This window comes from Pelodiscus sinensis, chromosome 2 (assembly GCF_049634645.1).
Source record: "Pelodiscus sinensis isolate JC-2024 chromosome 2, ASM4963464v1, whole genome shotgun sequence".
In the NCBI taxonomy this organism is placed as follows: domain Eukaryota; kingdom Metazoa; phylum Chordata; order Testudines; family Trionychidae; genus Pelodiscus; species Pelodiscus sinensis.
Window position 1 is genome coordinate 207492098 of NC_134712.1, and position 21200 is coordinate 207513297.

Here is a 21200-nt window from a genome sequence, read left to right on the forward strand (position 1 = left end):
ATATCCTCAAAATGGCAATTTTTTTGAACACTATGCTGCTGAGTACATAATATCGTTCATATCAAATCCGTACAGCGATATATATTACTAAATTCAAACAACAAAAGCACGGATTTAAAATTTCCAAATTATAGCTGCAAACAATTCTGACCTTTCAGATGTAGAGAGCCTTTTTCCTTTAAAGTGCTGCTGTCTATTAACAGAGGAAGCCCTGCCATTTTATGTGCCAAAATAAACAAATGTCTCAGCTTCTAAGCTTAGAGATAACCATAACTCTAAAAGCAGACAATAGAAACATGTGGGGGAAGCATTTTCTTCAACTGTTGTATAATAAACATTTCAGTTATAAAGATTCATCAAAATTCTCCTTAATTGTATCAAGCCTATTCTACCAAGACTGCATTACTTGCCTATAAAGTACTGCTGGAAGAGTAGACATCTTTTGTGTTCCTCCTTCCTTTTTACTTGGTTTCCTCTCCTTGGGTGCTCGCAAAATTGTTGGTATGTTCAATTTCTATTGGATTTAAACAAATTCAGTGTATATATACGTTTCTAAAGAAGAATTTAGGTCCCCCCTTTCCCCCTCCCCCGTGTCTGCTACTCCACAGCCTGTTAAATTTGGTCAACTTCAAGATACTAGATTTCTTAGGGAAAACCTGCTTTCTAAGCCCTGGTCTACACTAGGGAGTTATTTCAAAATAACTCCCCTTATTTTGAAATAAGCAGAATGTACATACTACCAAGCCTGTTATTTCGAAATAACTCCTGCTTTCCTTGGGGAATAAGCATATTTTGACACTTATTTCAGAAGTTATTATTTCAAAATACGTTATTTTGAAATAATTTCCTAGTGAAGACATGCCCTAAACTACTTTACAGTAGCATGAGCAACTACAATATTTATTTTGTCTCAAAACAAATTTTGTTTTTCACAGAATTACACACACATTTTCCAAGTTAGAAAAAACATGGAAACACTAAAGTCTTGGCTTTTAACTTTCCCCTCCAATCTTTGAGGGAGAGAGAAAGAATCCACTACAATTGACAAAAGAATATTGAGGCAGTTTATTTTCCTCAGCATCCCTGTTATACTGGTGCTCCATAGGTTAATTAGAAAAATTATCTTATTGGACCAAACTCTCCACAAAGCAGACCAGATTCTCTTCGGGTTTCTACTAATCTGCAGTATGCAAGCTTCTCAGACAGCAACCATCTATCAAAGTCATTTCTCGGCGGCCCTGTGGGCCTGCATCTGTTCAACCAACTGGAAAAAGTGTCATGCAAGCTGTGCAAATGAATTTTACTTCTATTTCTGCTTTCTTTCTTTTTTTTCCCCTGGTTTATTAATGTTTACACTGGAAAATACATTTGTGGACTTTTTTCAAACAACTTTAAAAAGATAAAATCTTGTTCCATACAGACCAAGTCCTACTAACAAAGAGATTTTTGTAAAAGACAAGAAGGCCAAAATAATTCAGCCATAGCCAATATGGTTAAGCCACAAGCATTACTGTAGATATCAATGATAGATTTCATTTTAAGTACAATAATACAAACAAGGCAGTACCAAAGGCCATCACAAGACTCTGATACAAGGCCTAATTAGGTGATGTCTTTTTATTCTGATCATCTTAAAATACTGACTCAATATTTATTCCGTATAATTCCCAAAAGCACCTTTATAATTAGTGTGGTACATCAGTGCTCCATACATTACATCTTGAAAAAGACTGCTGTTTCCCTGTATGCCAGGTCTGAGCCCTTTAGGAGGATATGGGAGATATTATATAAAAGACGAATGAAATGACTCACAGTTTCAGAAACACAGCCATCTACATACTGATAGATACAATATTCAGTGTGAAAAAGAACATATGTACTGAACAAGTTTCTCCGTCTTCTTTAAACACATGACTGGAAATAGTTTCATGTTCTCCTTTGATGGATAAATGACACATTGCCATTTTACATATATGGGGATTCAATGAATTATCATTAACATAATCCATGTATCTGTTTACCTTTTCTCTTCATTCAATTAATTTTTTAGTAGACCGAAGCATGAAAAATACCCATGACTATGGATAACAGAGTCACTGGTGGCAACAAGAAATAATCTTACTTTGCAATATCACCATATACTCTCTATTTCTAAAAAAAGAGTACATCATTTTATCTGCATAATTTAAAAAACACTGTTGCAAGTGATGTGTAGTTTTACGGATGTACAGTTTATGAAATGGTCATAAACCGTCAATACAAACCCAAGGAACCATACTATTTGAAATCTACAACTGCTAAAGAAAAAGTGGGGGGAATATGGTGGGATTAACTCATGCTTCAGGTTTAGCTTTATCACAAATGACAAGTCAATCAGTAACAGCAAATGAAAGAATTTTGCAAACAAGATAGCTATTACAAAAACAAAATTAAGCTACAGGTTCCCAGTAGGTTGCTTGCAGAGCTTTAGATACATTTCAATCAGAAATCATTAACCCTAGAGTACAAAATAAAAAGAAAACCCTATTTTAAAATTGTGCGCGCTTGTGTGGTACAAAAGAGGTGGAAAAAACGAAAAAGCCCACCTGTCCAATGATTCTACCCAGGAGAGTCCATATTCCTTGTCCTTCATTCCGTAGCTTTCCATTCATATTTTGAAGCTCTTCCAAAGACTCACACAACTGAAGAATAAAAAATTGAAAAAATATTTTAAAGTTTATTTCCTGAAGTTATTCAGCATCTATAATCTGAGAACTCTTTACCCTGTAACTTTTATAAATTACATAATTAAAAACACAAAGGAACTCAATAGTCAAGTCAATACATCAGAGATCTTTGTAGTCATTCAGGCATATAACAGCACTAAGAAGAAAAGTTGGACAGCCATCTGTTTTGTAAAAGAGGATATGAAGTAATTTAGCATGACAATTAGGTTCCACAATCACAATCAGAAAGCAAAATCCAAGCACATAAATGCATTATACCAACTGTACTATTACCAGTTTTGAAGTTATTGCTAATATTTCCACACTTAAAAAAATCAAGTTTTGTTCCTTCACCACCAAAAACCAAAACCAATGCAAACACATACTTTAAAAAAGCCAAGCACTTACTCTGTTACTTTAAAAGAACACGAAAGCAGAAGAGCATTCTGAAAAGTAATTGCCAGCTATAATATTAGATGTACAGCCTAGTAATTTTGCTAATCGTCCCCTCCCGTTCTCTCAGACTATTCAACAAACAGGTGTTAAAATGTGTTTTCATTTAAAACATCTGTTTAAACCACTTTTGATAAATTCTAATCTGATGAATTTAGCAAGCATCAGTATCAGCCTGCACAAATAATAATTTTGATAAATTATGTACATTATTTCTGTTTCAAAAGAATCCAAAAGTGATCAAGCAATTTTTAATCAACACTAACCCCTCCACATACCATTACTTGCTCATACACATTAATTATAACAGATTTTTGGAGGCAATGTTATCATCTGTTACTCCCCATTAAAAACTGGGGAAGGCTCAAAATTTAGATATTGATAAAAAATGGGCAGCAATTTTCATGTTTTGTATTCTACACTATTTCATGTAAACAACTTCTATACTGATAGAAATCCAGACACTACCACTAGAAGACAATCTGAAAATCAAATTACCCCAAAACAATGTGAAACGGACAAGTCAAGGGTCAGAATCTGAACTAAGTGCATACAAACAATAAAAACGGTAAAAAGTAGGCCCAAATCTTTAAATTAGTTCCATAATTTAACTGAGGTTGGTCCTGCTTGGAGCACTGGGTTGGACCAGATAACCTCATAAGGTCTCTTCCAAACCTAATCATCTATGAATCATGCAAAAGAGCCCCTGTGCTCATGTGGACCCCTTTTAAACCAGACTTTGTATGAAGGATAGGGTACAAATTAAACTTTAGAAATTCACTATAGTTGTGAAAATTTAAAATAGGAAAGTTAAGATTATTTTAAGTAGCATTTTTATCTTGGTACTCTATCTTTAAATAAAAGTTTTCCACATAGGTAAGAAATGCCCTTTGAGAAGCTAAATTCTATCAGTTAACAACGCACAAATACTTAGCAAAGCAGTATTAACAGCATTTCTTACCTTGTTATATTCCACATGAAGCTTTTCTTGTTCATTTTCTAGTTTATCCTTAATGTTCTTTTGTTCAGCCATATTTTCTTGGATCTGAATCATGCGCATATTTCTCTCTGTTTAAATAAAATCCAGGCCTTTCTAGCTTTAGTAGTGCAAGTGTCCCACATTGTTAACACATGAAACAAGTGCAACACATTTAAGTGCTAAGCAAAAAAACCTTAACATGTGAAATTAACAATACCACCACACACACAGAGAAATTATCAAAATACAGTTCACTATTTTGTTAAATTATGGAAATGATGGAATACAAGCATTCTCCCACCATATAGACCCGGGAAAAGCTTTTTTTGATAAATAGTTTATATCAGGGGTCGGCAACCCCCTAGTGAGCCATATTTGCTCATAAGACAAATATGGCTCACTAGAGAGCCAGATGTAGCTCTTTTGAAGCTCGAGACACACACACACACACACACACACACACACACACACACACACACACACACACACACACACACACACACACACACACACACACACACACACCCTTGCTCCCCCTCCTCCCTGCAGCAGAGAGCCTGCTCTGGCATTACAGCAGAACAATCCGGCCCACGGACACAGCAGGGAGCATCCAGGCAGACTCTTCTGCTTGCCACACCCCTGCATGACACTAAGAAAAGTGGCTGAGGGGCTGTTTTTCACCAACTGTGAGCGAGGAGGGGAGGGGAAGTGGTGCTTCATGGCTGTTCCCGCCCCAGCACAATCCCATTGTCTGGTTTCTGGCAAATGGAAGCAGCCTATTTAAAAAAACAGGCAGCACGACAGGCACTAACCCCACCTCTCCTCAGGTTCGTATTCACAGAGCACATGTCCCTGCAACCTGTGTGGGGGCAGGACAGGCTCCTGAGAAATGTGCTGGGCTGCTGGCCTGAAGTTGCACTGGTAAGAGCCCCAGCCACAGCCTGCCTCTGGCAAACCAGCCCCTCCCTCCCTCTAAACCTCTGTCCCCTCCCCCACAACCAAAATCCTGTGCCGCCCTCCTGAGCCCATACCCCTCTCCCAGACCCTGCATCCCAATCTCCTACCCCAGATCAAAATCCTCTCCTGCGCTAGGTCACAACCCAAATCCCTGCACTATAATCCCCTGCTCTAGGTCATAATCTAAACTCCTGCACCCTAATCCCATGCCTTGAGTCACAACCGCCTCCTTCCACCAAGCTCAGTGGTCCCCTCAACCCAGAAAAGGGTCCCCACCCCTGCCATAAATAATGTTAAGTATCAGAGGGGTAGCCGTGTTAGTCTGAATCTGCAAAAGCGGCGAGGAGTCCTGTGGCACTTTATAGACTAACTGAAGTATAGGAGCATAAGCTTTCGTGGGCAAAGTCCCACTTCGTCAGATGCATGTCAAATAATGTTGAAACCTTCTGCATTGGACATAATATTTTACTTTATTTAAAAATGAAGCCTGGCCAACAAGTCCCCAATTGGGGCCCAGCCCTCCATCTGGCTTCAGTTTCATAACACTCCTGCACCCCCACATACCAACCCTGAGCCCATCATACACCTCAGCTCCCTGCTCTGAGCTCCTTATATACACCCACATCCCCAGACCCCTGCCACAACACTCCTGTACCCCACACATACCCCAATCCTGTGTCCTGAGCCCCTCATACACCCCAACCCACATCCCTGCACCCCCACATCCCCAACCCCCTGCCACAAGAATGACAGACAATAGACTGAATGCATGCATGAAGCTGGATTTCACCAGTTATGTTTGATGTAAACTTCAAAGAAATGTGCAAAAAGATGCAACAGCAAAAGTCACATTAAAGTCTATGAGTACATTTCATTTATGCTATTATTAATCATTATGTCAATTATCAATAATATTATGTTGTATATTTTCAGTCATGCAAATGGGCAGTCTTACGCAGCTATTAGTTGACAACTTGTTTTGAATTTTGATGTAGTTTGGCTCTTTGGTTTGAAAAGGTTGCCGACCCCTGGTTTATATGAAAAAAATGCAGTTTTAATTAACCTACAACTTTCCAAAACTATTCTTGAAATATGACACAAGTTTGAAAATATGACACAAACAGACATTTACCTCCCACCCTCATCCTCCCTCTGTTCTGAAATTTGATTTGTCCTTTTCATATGTGTTCACTTTTTTTTAATTGTATCCCTTTGGTATATATGGTCATGCCAATTTCCTTCCACAATTTGATCTGAGGAAGTGGGTCTGGCCCACGAAAGCTCATCACCTAATAAACCATCTTGTTAGTCTTTAAAGTGCTACATAGTCCTGTTTTGTGTTTCAGCTGGACTAGACTAACACAGCTACATTTCTATTACTATTGAACAAAATCAGTTATTCGCTCAGCACTACTGCCATATGATTTTGCTGCATGGGCAAAGTAATGCTAAGGTAACTGTTTAGTGATGGGCACTAATTGAAGTTTAGCCTGGAGTGACCAATTACAAGAGTATGCCATTCTAAGATGGAAATTGAGTATTGAGGACAGCCCCCAAGATTAGGCTAAAGATGTTCAGAGGGGAAAGGGATGGTCTTCCACCTGAATTCAAAGAGGACAAAAGAAAAAAAGATGCCAAATATCTACCCTTCTATACCTATCAAAAACATACTCCCTGCTATTTATGTTTGAAGAAATTTAATTTACAAAAAGGCACATACTAACTTACTTTGAGATGCTATTTATGTGACCTTTGCATTCATGTGAATGAGCAATGATAGTTAGCTTTTTTCTCTAGTGATTTTAATACACACACACACACACACACACACAAACATATTGTGTTACTATTACCAAATCCTCTCCTTTCTTTCTATAATTATCCAATTTTTTTCTTCAAAACATCATATAGCACAAAGTCTGTAGGCATGAAGCATTGTTTATATGGCTTAAGAAACTTAAATATAGTCTTATCCTTACCAAGATAATAATTCACAAAATCAGCAGTGAGAGCCGGTTGCTTATGTTTTCTCCTTCCATCCACACTGGAATTTGTATCTGAAGTGTCCACTGGAAAGATATCTGTACTAATTCCCATTAACTCAGCTTTGCGCATCAGTTTACGTATGGCTGAAGCACTGCTAGTGAGTGGTCGTGGCAGCTTCTCCCTGGGTACCCATGCCTGAGGCCTGGTGGTACGAGCTAATTCTGCCTTGGCACGATACTGTTGCAATCTGGCATTGATCCGGGCCTACAATCAAAGTCCCAGAAAATCAAAATGGAATGAAAAGGTATAAAAGGAATCCAAATCACTTCTGCAGTAAACTTAACTTCCTATGAGACTACAGATAGGCTAGGCTCTACTTTCAATAAGAAAAAAATGCACAATCTAATCAAGCATTTATCAGTGTGTTTGGATATGATAACTGGAAAAACCACATATGAATATCATTTGGATTTTAACCTTGACACTTATAGTTATGTGGTAGTGTATTTTCTTAACCTTAAGTTTGTTAAATCAAATGGAATAATATTCATAACATTCTTTCTGGGAACAGCACCTTTAACAAGACTATTAACGTAGTGGCCTTCTGGGGACAATCTGCTGGCATGTCTAATAAACATAAGTAGGTGGAACTGTCTATGCTCACAAAATGGGTAAAGCCCTTGGCTTAGGTATGAGAAAGCACATTTAGATCAAGTATATTGCTGGCAAAAATGCCCATCTGATATTTATGGCAAATCTATTGGCCCTCTCTTGTAAGGAACTCCTTTCCAAGTTTTAGCAATGCCCAAACATACCTCTTTACAGATTATTACACTGGGGACATTAATGCACCAGAAATAAAATTCACAAACAAAAGCAAGAGGCATATTTATTATTGCTGACAGTACCTATATTTATGGACATCTGGGAGACCAATGTTGTTATATGTAATCGGAAAATACTGCAATGGAAGATAACACTAGCAAAAAAAATCATGACAGGGATGAATCCCACTGAGTACCAGGTTACAGCTTGTATACTCACACCTGCATGAAGAGGAAGTTAGACTACAGAGCATTAATCCAACTCCCCCAACACATAGTATGAGATATAAAACGACCTTGCACGAAATAAAAGGCAAAAATATATGCATGTACATGTTATACTCAAGGAATACCAGTTAACTCATCAGTTCAACTTACTGGCTTATGACCAGCATGATCTGGAGGAGACTGCCAAACATCTGGCCACTACGCTGACTCCAGCCTGAAGCACACTTCTCCAGTCCAAGGCAGAAAGGACCCAGAAGTGAACTGGAGTGGGCAGACTGAGTAGGGAGGTCATGCTTAATTTGGCACAGGTACCTGAGCCCCTTCCTTTTTCGTTTTGCCATTCCTGTTCCCTCAGCTGCTACTTTTCATAGAGAAGACAGCACCAGAGTGCCTCAGAGGTCTGACAAAGCAGGCTCCTTCCCAGATGAAGAGAAGGTTACTCACCTTTAGTAGTAACTTGACATTCTTCGAGATGTGTATCCCTCTGGGTGCTCCACAGACTGGACTCTTCAAAGCAGCGCCTAGGGGGGCTATACATGCATGGCAAAAGGGGTGCGCGAGCACCACATGGTGCAACCAAGCATGTGCGGCCACCCTCCCCTCAGTTCCTTCTCTACTCAGAAACCCAGCATGTACAAGAGAGAGAAAGACTCCAAAGAGGATGGGAGGAAAGGAAGGTAGCAGAGCACTCATACGGACATTCACATCGAAGAACGTCAGTTACTGCTAAAAGTGAGTAACCTGTTCTTCGAGACACATCCCTGTGGGTGCTCCACAGCAGGTGACTGCAAAGCAGTATGTCCTCAGGAGGTAGGGACTCCGGATTCGGCAGGTAAGCAGTGGACAACACCACTTTAGCAACCTTAGCTGAAGAAAGACGCTCATGAGAAAGTGCGCAGTGCTTTGAAAAAGTTTAATCAGAGACGGAGGTGGCTGTAGCGCATATGTCCTCAAGAGGGATCTTGCGGAGGTAAGCTAGGTGGAATGGGCCCAGATGGAGACAGGTGGAGTAAGATGATTGTGCTGGTAGCATAAGGGTATGCAGTCTGAAATCCAGTGAGACAGTCTTTGGGAAGATATCTTTTGTCCTTTATTGCATTTTACAATGGATATAAAAAGCTGGGCGAAGTCCTAAAGGGCCTAGTTCTATGAATGTAAAAAGAATGAAAGAGCTCTGCAGACACCTAGTGTATGCATCTTTGCCTCAAGAGAATAACATGAGGCCTAGAGAAAAGAACAGTTACGTGGATGATCTGGTTTATGTGAAAGGAAGAGCGGATCCTGGGGAGGAATTTTGGGTGGGTACAAAGCATGACTTTATCTTTAAAAAAGATGGTGTATGGAAGATCCGCCATTAGAGCGGTCACCTTTCCCACTCATCTGGCAGATGTGATTGCAACCAAAAATGGTGTCTTCGTAGAAAGATGAAGTATCCAAATGGCCACTGGCTCAAAGGACTAGAAGCAAGTAATGACCATGTGGATGTCGTTGCCAGACTGTGCCTCTGATCTGGACTTGATTAGGCACTTGTCGAGAAAAGGAAAAATGATATTGAGTTTCCTTACATAGACAGTGACTACAGCAAGGATCTTAGGGTATATGTCTACACTAACTCGTTAGTTCGAGCTAGGTAGGATAATGAGGGCAATTGAAGTTGCAAATGAAGCCCGGGATTTAAATATCCTGGGCTTCATTTGCATGTTCCCGGGAGCCGCCATTTTTAAATCCCCCTTAGTCCGAACTCCATGCCCGTGGCTACACGTGGCACGGACTAGGTAGTTCGAATTAAAGATCCTAATTTCAAATTAAAGATCCTCATGGAATGAGGAGTAACGGTAGTTCGAATTAAAGATCCTAACAAAGGGACAGTATATCCAGTATTGTATTGTAGTACCGATTTATCAGTTATGGACTACCATGCTATGTAAAACGGCACAAGATGATGGTTAAATGTTTTTTCAGAGGTTAGAGTCTCTGGAGCAGGGGGAGAGATTTTTGGTCCCTCGACGGAGGCCTCAAATTTGCTCGTTTGGCTGGGGCGGCTAGTTTGCAGTGTTGATCTGGTTGCATCTGCGCTGCCTGCCCTGACCAAGTTGTTGCTGACACTGCTGGCCCTGTTTATGCTGATGATAGATATACGAGGGCTATCTGGGTCTTGCGTATGGCTGGTACCTAAATTGTCATCTCCTAGTTGCAGGCATATGAATGCCCAAGGAACGCAGGTCGCCTGTGAATCCTTCATGGAATGGAGGACCTCACTGGGGTTTTTTTTTTTGAGACAAGCTTCTCAACCTCAAAGAGGAGGTCCTCCAAGGCAGGCTGTATTTCCCTGGGGAAATGCTGAGGAGTTAAACCAGGAGGCTTGCCTCATAACAACCTTTGTGGCTGTTGCCCTAGTAGCCATGTCAGAGGCATCAAGGGTGGCTTGCTAGGCTGTGCATGAAATCACATACCCCTCTGTGATCACTGCTTTAAATTGCTGTTTCTTTGCCTCTGCTATATTGTCAATAAAGGTACTGAGTTGTGAATAGTTGAAGTCATATTTGCTAAAGGGTATGGTGTAATTGGCGACTCTAAACTGAAGGGTGGGAGATAGTAGGCCTTTCTACCAAAGAGGTTAGCTTGTCTTGTCTCTTGTCTTGGTCAGCTACGGTAGATAGCGCCTGGTGGTGTTTATTTCTCTTGTGCGCAGCTTTGACTACCAGAGAGTTACGTGGGTAAAAAAAAATTGGATCCCTCTGGGGCAACATAATATTTTCTATTAGCACTTTTACAAGAGGGTGGATAGGTTGCATGGGTCTGCCAATATGTATTTATGGGGAGTATGATCTTTGCAGTAGGTGTGGCCTGAAGTCTATTGGTAAGCTCATATTGGGTCTCAGAGAACTCCTCCGTGGCTATGTTGAGATCTGCTGCTACCCTTTTGAAAAGGTCCTGAAAAGATGTTAAGTCATCAGCCACTGTTTGAGGTGGTGGCATTATTGCTTCATCTGGCAATGATAATGCGTTAATGTCAGGCGAGGTATCTGGTCCTGATTCACGGTTTTGCTGACCCTATAATTCTTCCTGGGTTCTCTGAAGGAATGGAGAATGGGGTGGAGGGGATGGCACGGATTGCATGTTTGTCATCTTAGTGCATTCTCTTAAAACCATATCCCCATGGGCTCCAGTACTGCCACTGTGCACCACATGCAATGGGTGGTGGCATTCAGTGGTGTGGCCCCCAGAGCGGGGGGCGGGGATTGTGGGCCCTATTGAGCATCTGAAACTGGGATGCAAGCACAGTACAGAAGCCTCAGTGCCGGGCAAAAGTTGGGATGAGAAAGGTAACTCTGCTCATTCATCCTCATTGCTAGATAGTAGCATGGAAGAGGAAACGTGCCGTGGTGTCGCAGTAGCTGATGCTATATCGGTGCCAAGAAAAGGGGACTTAAAGGTAGAAGAAACAGTGAGATCCTTGCTTTGAAGATACCTCAGTGCCGGTGTAGACGGTGCCATTAATGATGGTGTGGTGGACAGTACCGATGTTAGTTGAGCATCTATTGGAACTGAAAGCTGTTTCCATGCCGTGATAGTTATGGCAGTTATATTGACGGAACTTGAGTCCAGTGCTGTATTATTGGGACCGATGAGACTGTCTCTTGTTTTTCCAGTGCCATAATGGGAGCTGAGGCTGTCGAGACAGGCATAATATGGCCTGTGGCTTCAGTGCAGAATTTTTGAGCACTCTGCTTGATGGTTCCTCATTAGGTGCCAGAGATCCTTGGCACATCTTAAGTGCTGAGGCGTGGTGCTCCCTCAACTCTCAGTACCAACTTCTCGTTGCATACCACTTAGACAACTGCGGTTTCTGAGGTAAGGAGGAGACTCACTTCTTTGGGGATTTCTTCTCATTATCAGATCTGTTATTCAGGCCACTGGGTGTCCAAATCAGAGGCAGGGTGTTGGTTCTTTTCAAGCTTTAATGTCTTAAGGCGGAGTTCTCTATCCCTGTGTGTATGTGCCTTAAGTTTAGCACAATGGTGGGAATCCTGCTGCACATGGTTTTCACCAACGCATTTGGAGTGAGGAGCAGCATTTAAAACCTGAGGATCCAGGCATTTCTTGTCCAGTTAAGGAAAGGCTGGAGCAAAGGAGAAAACTTGAATAACAGATTTTTTGGGGGGGGTTAGTACGAAGATGAACTTGGATGAAGAACAATGAGAATTGGGGAAAACACACTGCTTATCTATGAAGAACAATGCTGTGCGAAGAGCACTGCTGAGCTCCGTCTTGAGCTGGGGACAGTAAAAAGGAACTGAGGGGAGGGTGACTGCACATGTGCAATTGCACCAGGCAGTGCTCATGCACCCCTTTTGCCACACGTGTGCCCCACCCCAGGCACTGCTCAGAAGAATCTGGTCTGTGGTGCTGGAACGCACCAACACTTGCTGTTGAGCACCCACAGGGACGTCTCTCGAAGAACCACTATTCTCTCACTCTCACCTGGGCCTCAATACTCACTGCTATGATCCAGTCATAGATTTTGTCTTCACTGTTAAAAAAAAAGACATGTTTTTACTCTGGAATAACTAACACACATTTGCTATTCTGATGTCACTAAAACCTAGTGATGAAAAGACACCATAATTTTCACCACAAGGGAAAATGAGGCAAAGGATCAACCTAGAGGGAGGGAAAATGAGTGCCTTAGTACATAGATTACTGGACTTGAACTTCAGAGACCTGAGTTCTAGTGCTGGCTCTGCCCTAGCCTGCTGGGTGACTTTGTGGCACAAAATAGTGAAGTGAATTGCTCAGTCTCCTTATCTGTAAAATAAAGCTAAATGATGCTGAAATCCTTTGTAAAGGACTTTGAAATAGAAAGGTGAAAAGTACTATGTGAGAGCTAGGTATTATTATTATTAACAACAATATTTTAGATGAATAATATTTTTCCTAATACTTGGGCCCTACCAAATTTATGATCATGAAACATTCACCAAAGATTGTGAAATCAGACTTCCCCAAACTTTGGAGGCACAGGAATTCCTCTCCCCATCTTCCCCTGCATGGCTGTTGTCAGGGGGAGATCAGACCCACCTCTGGGTACCTCCTCCAGTTGCAGAAACCTCCACAGCTGCAATGCTTCAGAGTTCAGCTCTGAAGGCAGCACCCAAGAAGCTACCTGATGCCTGCAACTGGGGGAGATTCCCAGAAGCAGATCTGGATCTAATCTTCCCCCAAGATTCTTGAAGCACCTGCATGAGTTGCTACTCTAAAATTTCACAGCAAGATCTAGAATACAAAAAAGTTACTCAGCTTGTGCGGTAATAATGGTTCTTCAAAACGTTCGTCCCCATGGGTGTTCCACTCCAGGGGCTCATCTAGACTACATCCCTATGTCAAAAGAGGGATGTAAATGAGCCCAAAAGTGCAAATGAAGCGCAAATTTAAATATCCTGCACTTGATTTGCATATTCACATCTGATCACTGTTTTGAAAAAAGGGTATTTTGAAAGCAAAACCGCAAACTAGATGCAGTTCATTTTGGGGGGGGGGGAACCCTTTTCGAAAGAACCTGTACTTCTGAAAAAATGAGTATGGTTTCTTTCGAAAAAGGGTTTTTTTATTCCCCTGAAAGAACCGTGTCTAAACTGCAGTTTCACTTTCAAAATACCCTTTATTTGCATATTCGTGTCTGTGGTTTCAAAAAAGTGCAGGATATTTAAATTTGCACTTTCGATTGGGCTCATTTACATCCCTCTCTCACTAGAGGGATTTAGTCTAGACATAGCCTAGGTGTTGGTGCATCCTCACATTGGCAATTGGGCAATTTGTTAGCAGTGTCTAGCCACATTATGATTGTGTAGTAGTCTCGTGGAGCTCATGTGCATAATGAGACCCCCCCCTCTGTTCCTTCTCCAGAGAATACAGTAAATGGAACTCCAAAGTGGAGAAAAGGTGTGTAGTGAGCACCCACAAGGTCACACATCTCAAAGAACCATAATTACTACACAAGATGAAAAACTTCTTTTTCTTCAAGTGCTGTTTCTGTGGGTGCTCCATTCTAAGTTTCTGTAGAACAATGTCCTCCATACAGTTGGTGGGTTTTGGAGGACATGGTAGAGAGTACAGCAAGCACAATTGCGGTAGAAGGGATGGGACCACTTGTGATGGCATAATGTTTTGCAGAGTTGTGTTACAAAGACCAAGTTGCAGCTCGGCATATTTCTCTTAATAGTACATTCTTAAGGAACGCTAAGGAAGCTACTACAGCTCAAGCGGACTGCACTCATTCCCTGTGAGAGGTTATCACGTACTGTGTAGCATGTGTATATACAGTTGGAGATCCATTTGGAGAGTTATTGGGAAGAGATTGCAATACCACTGGATCATTCTACTATGCAGATGAACAGTCTTGTGGTTTTGCAGATTTAGTCCTATCCAAGAAGAAAGCCACAGGACTGCATCAGTTTTAGAGATGAACAGGTGTGCACTGTCAAAAGGGAGATATTCCACACAGCTCTTTGGGGATCCCAGAAGCTTGTAACCAAAAGGCTCTCTGCTTCGTGACTGCTGTGGCAGTGGTCCAGGCCTTGTATATACAGGTCCATGGCTGCCTGAAGAGCCATTTATGTGATATTTGAATTCTAGACTGCAGCTGTGGTTGTTGTGTTCTGCCAATCAATAAAGAAGCTCCTGCAGTTTGGCATAACTGGACTAATTGTAATTAGCTAGTAGTGCAAAATAGATGGCTACCCAAAATTGAAGGCTGTCCGATTAATATATTTTTTGCCCAAATAGAGCTAAATATTAGTGATCTTTGTCTTGGACAGTGGACTGGAACTGTGGTTGTTTCACTTGGTGGTAGATGGCATTGACCACGAAAGAGTTAGATTATGGGTGTGAAGAGAGGAAGTCCACATCTTTAGCCAGGACAAAATATTTCCTGTCCATCTGTTAGTTAGTGGAGGCAGTGTTTGGCAGATGGCCTCTGCTGGTTGTATGAATTTCTCATCTATGGAGAGGATGATTTTGATCATCATGGAGAATTGCAAGATCTCCAGGAGTTTGTATTGCTTTTCCTGTACTTCATGTAGGAGGCAGGACTTAGAGGTAGTTGGTCTGTCCTTCAGGTTGGTGAATGATCCATGCCAGAGAACAGATATTGTGATACCAAAAGTGACAAGAAGTCCTGTGGCACCTTAAAGACTAACAGATGTATTGGAGCATAAGCTTTCGTGGGCAAAGACCCACTTCATCAGATGCACGTAATGGAAATTTCCAGGGGCAGGTATAAATATGCAGGCCAGAATAAGGCTAGAGATAACGAGGTTAATTCAATCAGGAAGGGTGAGGCTCACTTCTAGCAGCTGATGTGGAGGTGTGATCACCAAGAGAGGAGAAACTGCTTTTGTAGTTAGCTAGCCATTCGCAGTCTTTGTTTAATCCTAAAATGATGGTGTCAAATTTGCAGATGAACTGTAGTTTAGTAGTTTCTCTTTGAAGTCTGGTCTTGAAGTTTTTTTGCTGCAGAATAGCTAACTTTAAATATGCTACTGTGTGTCCAGGGAGACTGAAGTGTTCTCCTACAGCCGTGGTCCCCAACACGGTGCCCGCGGGCCCCATGGCACCCGCGGCGGCATTCGTGTGCGCCCGCCACGTGCTCGGGGCTGGCCTGGCCCTGGGCACGTGGTGCATGCACAGTGCCGGAGCCGGCCCCAGGCGCTTAGGGGGGGCGCCGGCCCTGGGCACTTGGGGGGGGGGCGCCGGCCCCGGGCACGTGGCGCTTGGAGGAGGAGGAGGGGCGCTGGCCCCCGGCGCTTGGAGGAAGGGGGGCACCGGCCCCGGGCGCGCGGCGCTTGGGGGGGAGAGGGCGCCGGCCCCAGGCGCTTGGAGGAGGGGGGGCGCCGGCCCCGGCCCCCGGCGCTTGGAGGGGGGGGGGGTGCCGGCCCCGGGCGCATGGAGCTTGGAGGGGGGGGCACCGGCCCCGGGCGTTTGGAGGAGGGGGACCCCGGCCCCCAGTGCTTGGAGGAGGGGGGGCACCGGCCCCAGGTGCGCGGCGCTTGGAGGGGGGGGCATCGGGCCCCGGGCACGCATGCCTTGGAGGTGGCCCCGGGCACTTGGAGGAGGGGCGGGGGGTGCTGGCCCCGGGCGCAGCTATGAGGGGGGACGCGTGGCTATGGGGGGCCCCGCCCCCGTCCCCTGGCGCCCGGCAGGCGAACGGCCACGGCCCCTGGCGCCCGGCAACCTCCACAGGTTGGGGACCACTGTCCTACAGGCTTTTTGTATATTGCCATTCCTAATATAGGATTTGTGTCCATTTATTCTTTTACATAGGGACTGTCCAGTTTGGCCGATGCACATAGCAGAGGGGCATTGCTGGCACATGATGGTGTATATTACATTGGTAGATGTGCAGGTGAATGAACCAGTGATGGTGTGGCTGATCTGGTTAGGTCCTGTGCTGGTGTAGATATGTGGGCAGAGTTGGCACCGAGGTTTGTTGCTTGGATTGGTTCCTGAGTTAGAGTTACTGTGGTGCATTGTATAGTTGGTGAGAATTTGTTTCAGGATGGCGGGTTGTCTGTGGGCAAGGCCCGGCCTGCCTCCAAAGGCCCGTGAAAGTGAGGGATCATTGTCCAGGATGGGTTGTAGATCATTGATGATGAGTTGAAGAGGTTTTAGCTCAAGACTGTAGATGATGGCCAGTGGTGTTCTGTTGGTGTCTTTCTTGGGATTGTCTTGTAGTAGAAGGCTTCTGGGTACATGTCTGGCTCTGTTAACCTGTTTCCTCACTTCCTTATGCAGGTATCGTAGTTTCAAGAATGCTTGGTGAAGATCTTGTAGGTGTTGGTCTCTGTCTGAGGGGTTGGTGCAAATGCGGTTATACCTTAGTTCTTGGCTGGAGACAATGGATCGTGTGGTGTGCCGGGGATGGAAGCTGGAGGCATGAAAGTAGGCACAGCGATTGGTAGGTTTTCAGTATAAGGTGGTGTTTATGTGACCATCACTTATTTGTACCGTGGTGTCCAGGAAGTGTCTCTTGTGTAGACTGGTCCAGGCTGAGGTTGATGGTGGGGTAGAAACTGTTGAAATTGTGGTGGAATTCTTCCAGAGTCTCCTTCCCATGGGTTCAGATGATGATGATGTCATCAATGTAGCGTAGGTAGAGAAGGGGCATTAGTGGACGAGAGTTGAGGAAGCTTTGTTCCAGTTCAGCCATAAAAATGTTGGAGCCATGTATTGTGGGGCCATGCAGGGGCGTATTGTGGGGCCACTGGTCTGGAGGTATATATCGTCACCGAATCTGAAATAGTTGTGTGTGAGGATAAAGTCACAGAGTTCAGCCACCAGTTGTGCTGTGGCATCATCAGGGATATTGTTCCTGACAGCTTGTATTCCATCTATGTGTGGGATGTTTGTGTAGAGAGCCTCTACATCCATGGTGGCTAGGATTGTGTTTTCTGGAAGATCACCAATGCATTGTAGTCCTCTCAGGAAATCAGTAGTGTCACGGAGGTAACTGGGAGTGCTGGTGGCGTAGAGTCTGAGTAGAGTCTCCACATATCCAGACAGTCCTTGGGTGAGAATGCCAATGCCCGAGAAGATGGGGCATCCAGGATTTCCAGGTTTGTGGATCTTGGGAAATAGAACAACCCTGGTCAGGGCTCTAAAGGTGTGTTGATTTGTTGCTGTGTTTGTGTGGGGAGTGTCCTAAGCAGATGGTGAAGTTTCTTAGCGTATTCCTCAGTGGGATCTGAGGAATCCCACGTAGGACAGTCCCTACGTAAAAGAATAAATGGACACAAATCAGATATTAGGAATGGCAATATACAGGCAGTCCCCGGGTTACGTACAAGATAGGGACTGTAGGTTTGTTCTTAAGTTGAATCTGTATGTAAGTCGGAACTGGCATCCAGATTCAGCCGCTGAATCTGGACACCAGTTCCGACTTACATACAGATTCAACTTAAGAACCCCAGGGGTCCCCAAGTCAGCTGCTGCTGAAACTGATCAGCAGCGGCTGAATCAGGACTCCTGGGGCAGAGTAGCTGGGGTGCTGCCGAGTTGGTCCAGTAGCGCCAAGGAGCAGTGCTGTGGGACCAACCGGCAGCGCCCCACCTGCTCTTCCACAGGCCCTGGGCTTTGCTCCACACCTCCCTGGTCTGCTGAGGGGGGCACGAGCTGCATCCCTCCCAGCAGACCAGAGAGACGCGGAGCAAAGCGGCGGAGGACCCGGGGCCAGACCCGCGGCCGCTTCCAGATCAGCTGGAAGCGCCGTGGGTCCGGCCGGGTCCTGCGCGGCTTTGCTCAGCATCTCCCTGGTCTACAGACCAGAGAGACGCTGAGCAAAGCGGCGCAGGACCCGGGGCCAGACCCATGGCACTTCCAGCAGCTTCTCCTCTCTTGGTATTCACACCTTCAGATCAGCTACTAGAAGTGGGCCTCATCCTCCCTGACTGGATTCACCTCGTTATCTCTAGCCTTATTCTGGCCTGCATATTTATCCCTGCCTCTGGAAATTTCCACTACATGCATCTGACGAAGTGAGTCTTTGCCCACAGAAGCTTATGCTGCAATACATCTGTTAGTCTACAAGGTGCCACAGGACTACTTATCGCTTTTGCAGATCCAGATTAGCACGGCTACCCCTCTGATATGTGGTACCAAAGTGATCTTTATGTCTTTGTGGTGGAGAAATTGCGTTGGTGCACGAGACCTGTTTGTCAGTGCTGTCGTCTGAGTTGGTGCTGGCAGAGGCAGCATGTCCACACGTCAGCGCTGGTGCTACGGTGGAGGGGGCCTTGTGTCTCAGTTCTGATTTGGCACATTTTGAGTCATTCAGTATTTGTGCCAGGTGGTACCGGAAGTGCCCAGTGCCTCAGCAGTGCGGATTCCCAAAGAGTTCTGCATCAAGGGCAATGATCTTGCCAGGGAAGCTCTTGTTTTTTGAATGTCCTGGGTAGGAAATGATGAGGCTCGCTTCCTGGAGCTACTGGAAGCTTGAGTCTTGTCTTTGCTTGTGGGACCTTGTGGAAGGAGTATCTTCCGAGTTCTGTAGTGATGTTTCCAGTATTATCTTTAAGCAGGGCTCTCTCTATCCTGCCTAGCTCTAGCTTTGAAGTTGTTATAATGAGAGCATTTCTGTGGAATAGGGGATTCTCCCAGGCACCGGACACAGGAAGCATGACCATCTGAGACTGGTATGGCCTCTTGACAAGAGTCACATTTTTTGAAGCCATGAGAGCCCAGCATAATGTCAATTGTTAAAACAGAGTAATAATCTGATGGGTTAGGATATGATAGAGGGAATTAGAGTTATGATAGATTAAGGGAATAACTAATTTTAAAGTTCTCTCAAATTTTAGGGTGAAGGAATCAGCACTGCATGAAGATTCTGCCTGCTGCTGAGAACAGTAGGGAAGGAACGGAGGGGATGTGTCGTGTGTGAGAGAAGTGGCATCAATGACACCACAAGACAACTAATGTGCATATGCGGTACAACCAGGGCACTCCTATAAAAATCATTGATTGTGAGCATTAGGACACACTAATACCTAGCGTGGAGAACCCACAGCAGTATCACTCCAAGAAGAAACCATAGTTACCTTGCTGTCTCACACACACACACACACACACACACACACACACACACACACACCCCTACCTTTCTGGCAGTGAAGACAGTTTAGAAAGGAAGCATTTTTCCAACCGCTGCTACCCACCTTCCACCAATGCTTGCAAGATAAAGAAAAGGCTAGCGTCTCCCCCTCCAAAGAAAATAACCGAGAAGGAGAACTAGCCAAACGATGGCTGTGGGAAAAGAAGGAAAAAGAGAGCAGGGGATGATTCTCCAAAATGGAGAGAAAAAGAGAGGGAGGCTGAGGATGTCCAGAGTTGAGCAAGTGGGTAGGGAAAAGAAGCAGCAATCACAGGGAGGTGAAATGCTGGCTAAATATGGAAGAATGCATACAGGGAAAGGTTTCACCAACACATACACTTTTCAAAATTAGTCTTTATCTTTAAATGTGATATTTAGCTTCCTTAATTAAAAGGGGGCACATTCTGCAGTCAGAAGAATATACATAATTTGCCTCTTACCAGTAAACTTTATGTTCCTGGTCATGGTCTCTAAAGGAATGAATAATTTAGCTCTGGTGACAGAACATGTATTAACACAAGTTTAACCCCTTCACTAGAGAAACTGGAAATACAAAATGATGGCAGGAACAAGAAACACTTACAATTTGTTAGGGTATACTGATAAGAATAATCTGTACACTGTCTCTTACTGGAAGACCTGACATGTATTGCACTCTCGCTTTTCTTTTGAACATGATGGATGTTGAGATCTTTTGAAAATCAGGCCATTAATTTAAGTGAATAAACAAACATTTAGGAATAATCTTTTAAGCACGAATTTTTTAAAAACTTGACCTATGTCTCTGACAGTTAGCAGCAAATAACTAATGCCCAGGAGGGATCTACGTTACTATGGGGAATTCTTTCCACATGTGTGGGTGCTGGGTCTTGCTGAAATGATCAGGGTTCAAATGACCACATTTGAGGTCAGGAAAGAATTTTTCTCAAGTCAGACTGGCAGAGACTCTAGGCAGGGGAGGAGTGGCTTGGGTCAGTGTAGATTTAAAATAGTGTAAATAGTGGATTCTCACTAATTTTGAATCATGATTTGAGGACTTCTCTAGGTCATCCAGAGGTTATAGGTCTATTACAGAAGTCAGTACATGAAGTGCTGAGGCTTGCCATATGTAGGAGGTCAGAGTAGATAATCATGATGGTCCCTACTATCCATAAAGTCTATGAGATTCAGTGCACAGACCTTTATGATACAGGCATTGGTTATAGATTCATTTTTCCCCTGTCCACCATTTCTGCCACTATTGTGTAGATCCGCTGCTTGCCTCTGCTGCCATCCATATCCCCCTGCACTGTTTCTCAGTCACTTTTCCGCTCCACCATCAATTTCTACTCCCCCTGACCTTGAAACACAGTCAGTCAGTCTCCAGCCTCTCAATTCTTATCTCTGATGTTTACAGCAGCCCTGACAGGCAGGAGGAGAAA

General features: G+C 43.8%; 1 protein-coding gene across 5 annotated transcripts in view; it reads right to left on the bottom strand.

Moving 5' to 3' along the window:
* PHF14 (PHD finger protein 14) overlaps window positions 1-21200 on the bottom strand; it is a 380891-nt gene that overhangs the window by 275854 nt on the left and 83837 nt on the right. For all 5 annotated transcript variants that reach the window (XM_075922308.1, XM_075922310.1, XM_075922309.1 and 2 more), the window contains 4 exons: window positions 7074-7344; window positions 4120-4226; window positions 2586-2681; window positions 411-514 (listed from right to left, as the gene is read on the bottom strand). In XM_075922308.1, coding sequence (XP_075778423.1) covers window positions 411-514; window positions 2586-2681; window positions 4120-4226; window positions 7074-7344 — 578 coding nt within the window. The remainder of the gene's footprint in view (window positions 1-410; window positions 515-2585; window positions 2682-4119; window positions 4227-7073; window positions 7345-21200) is intronic.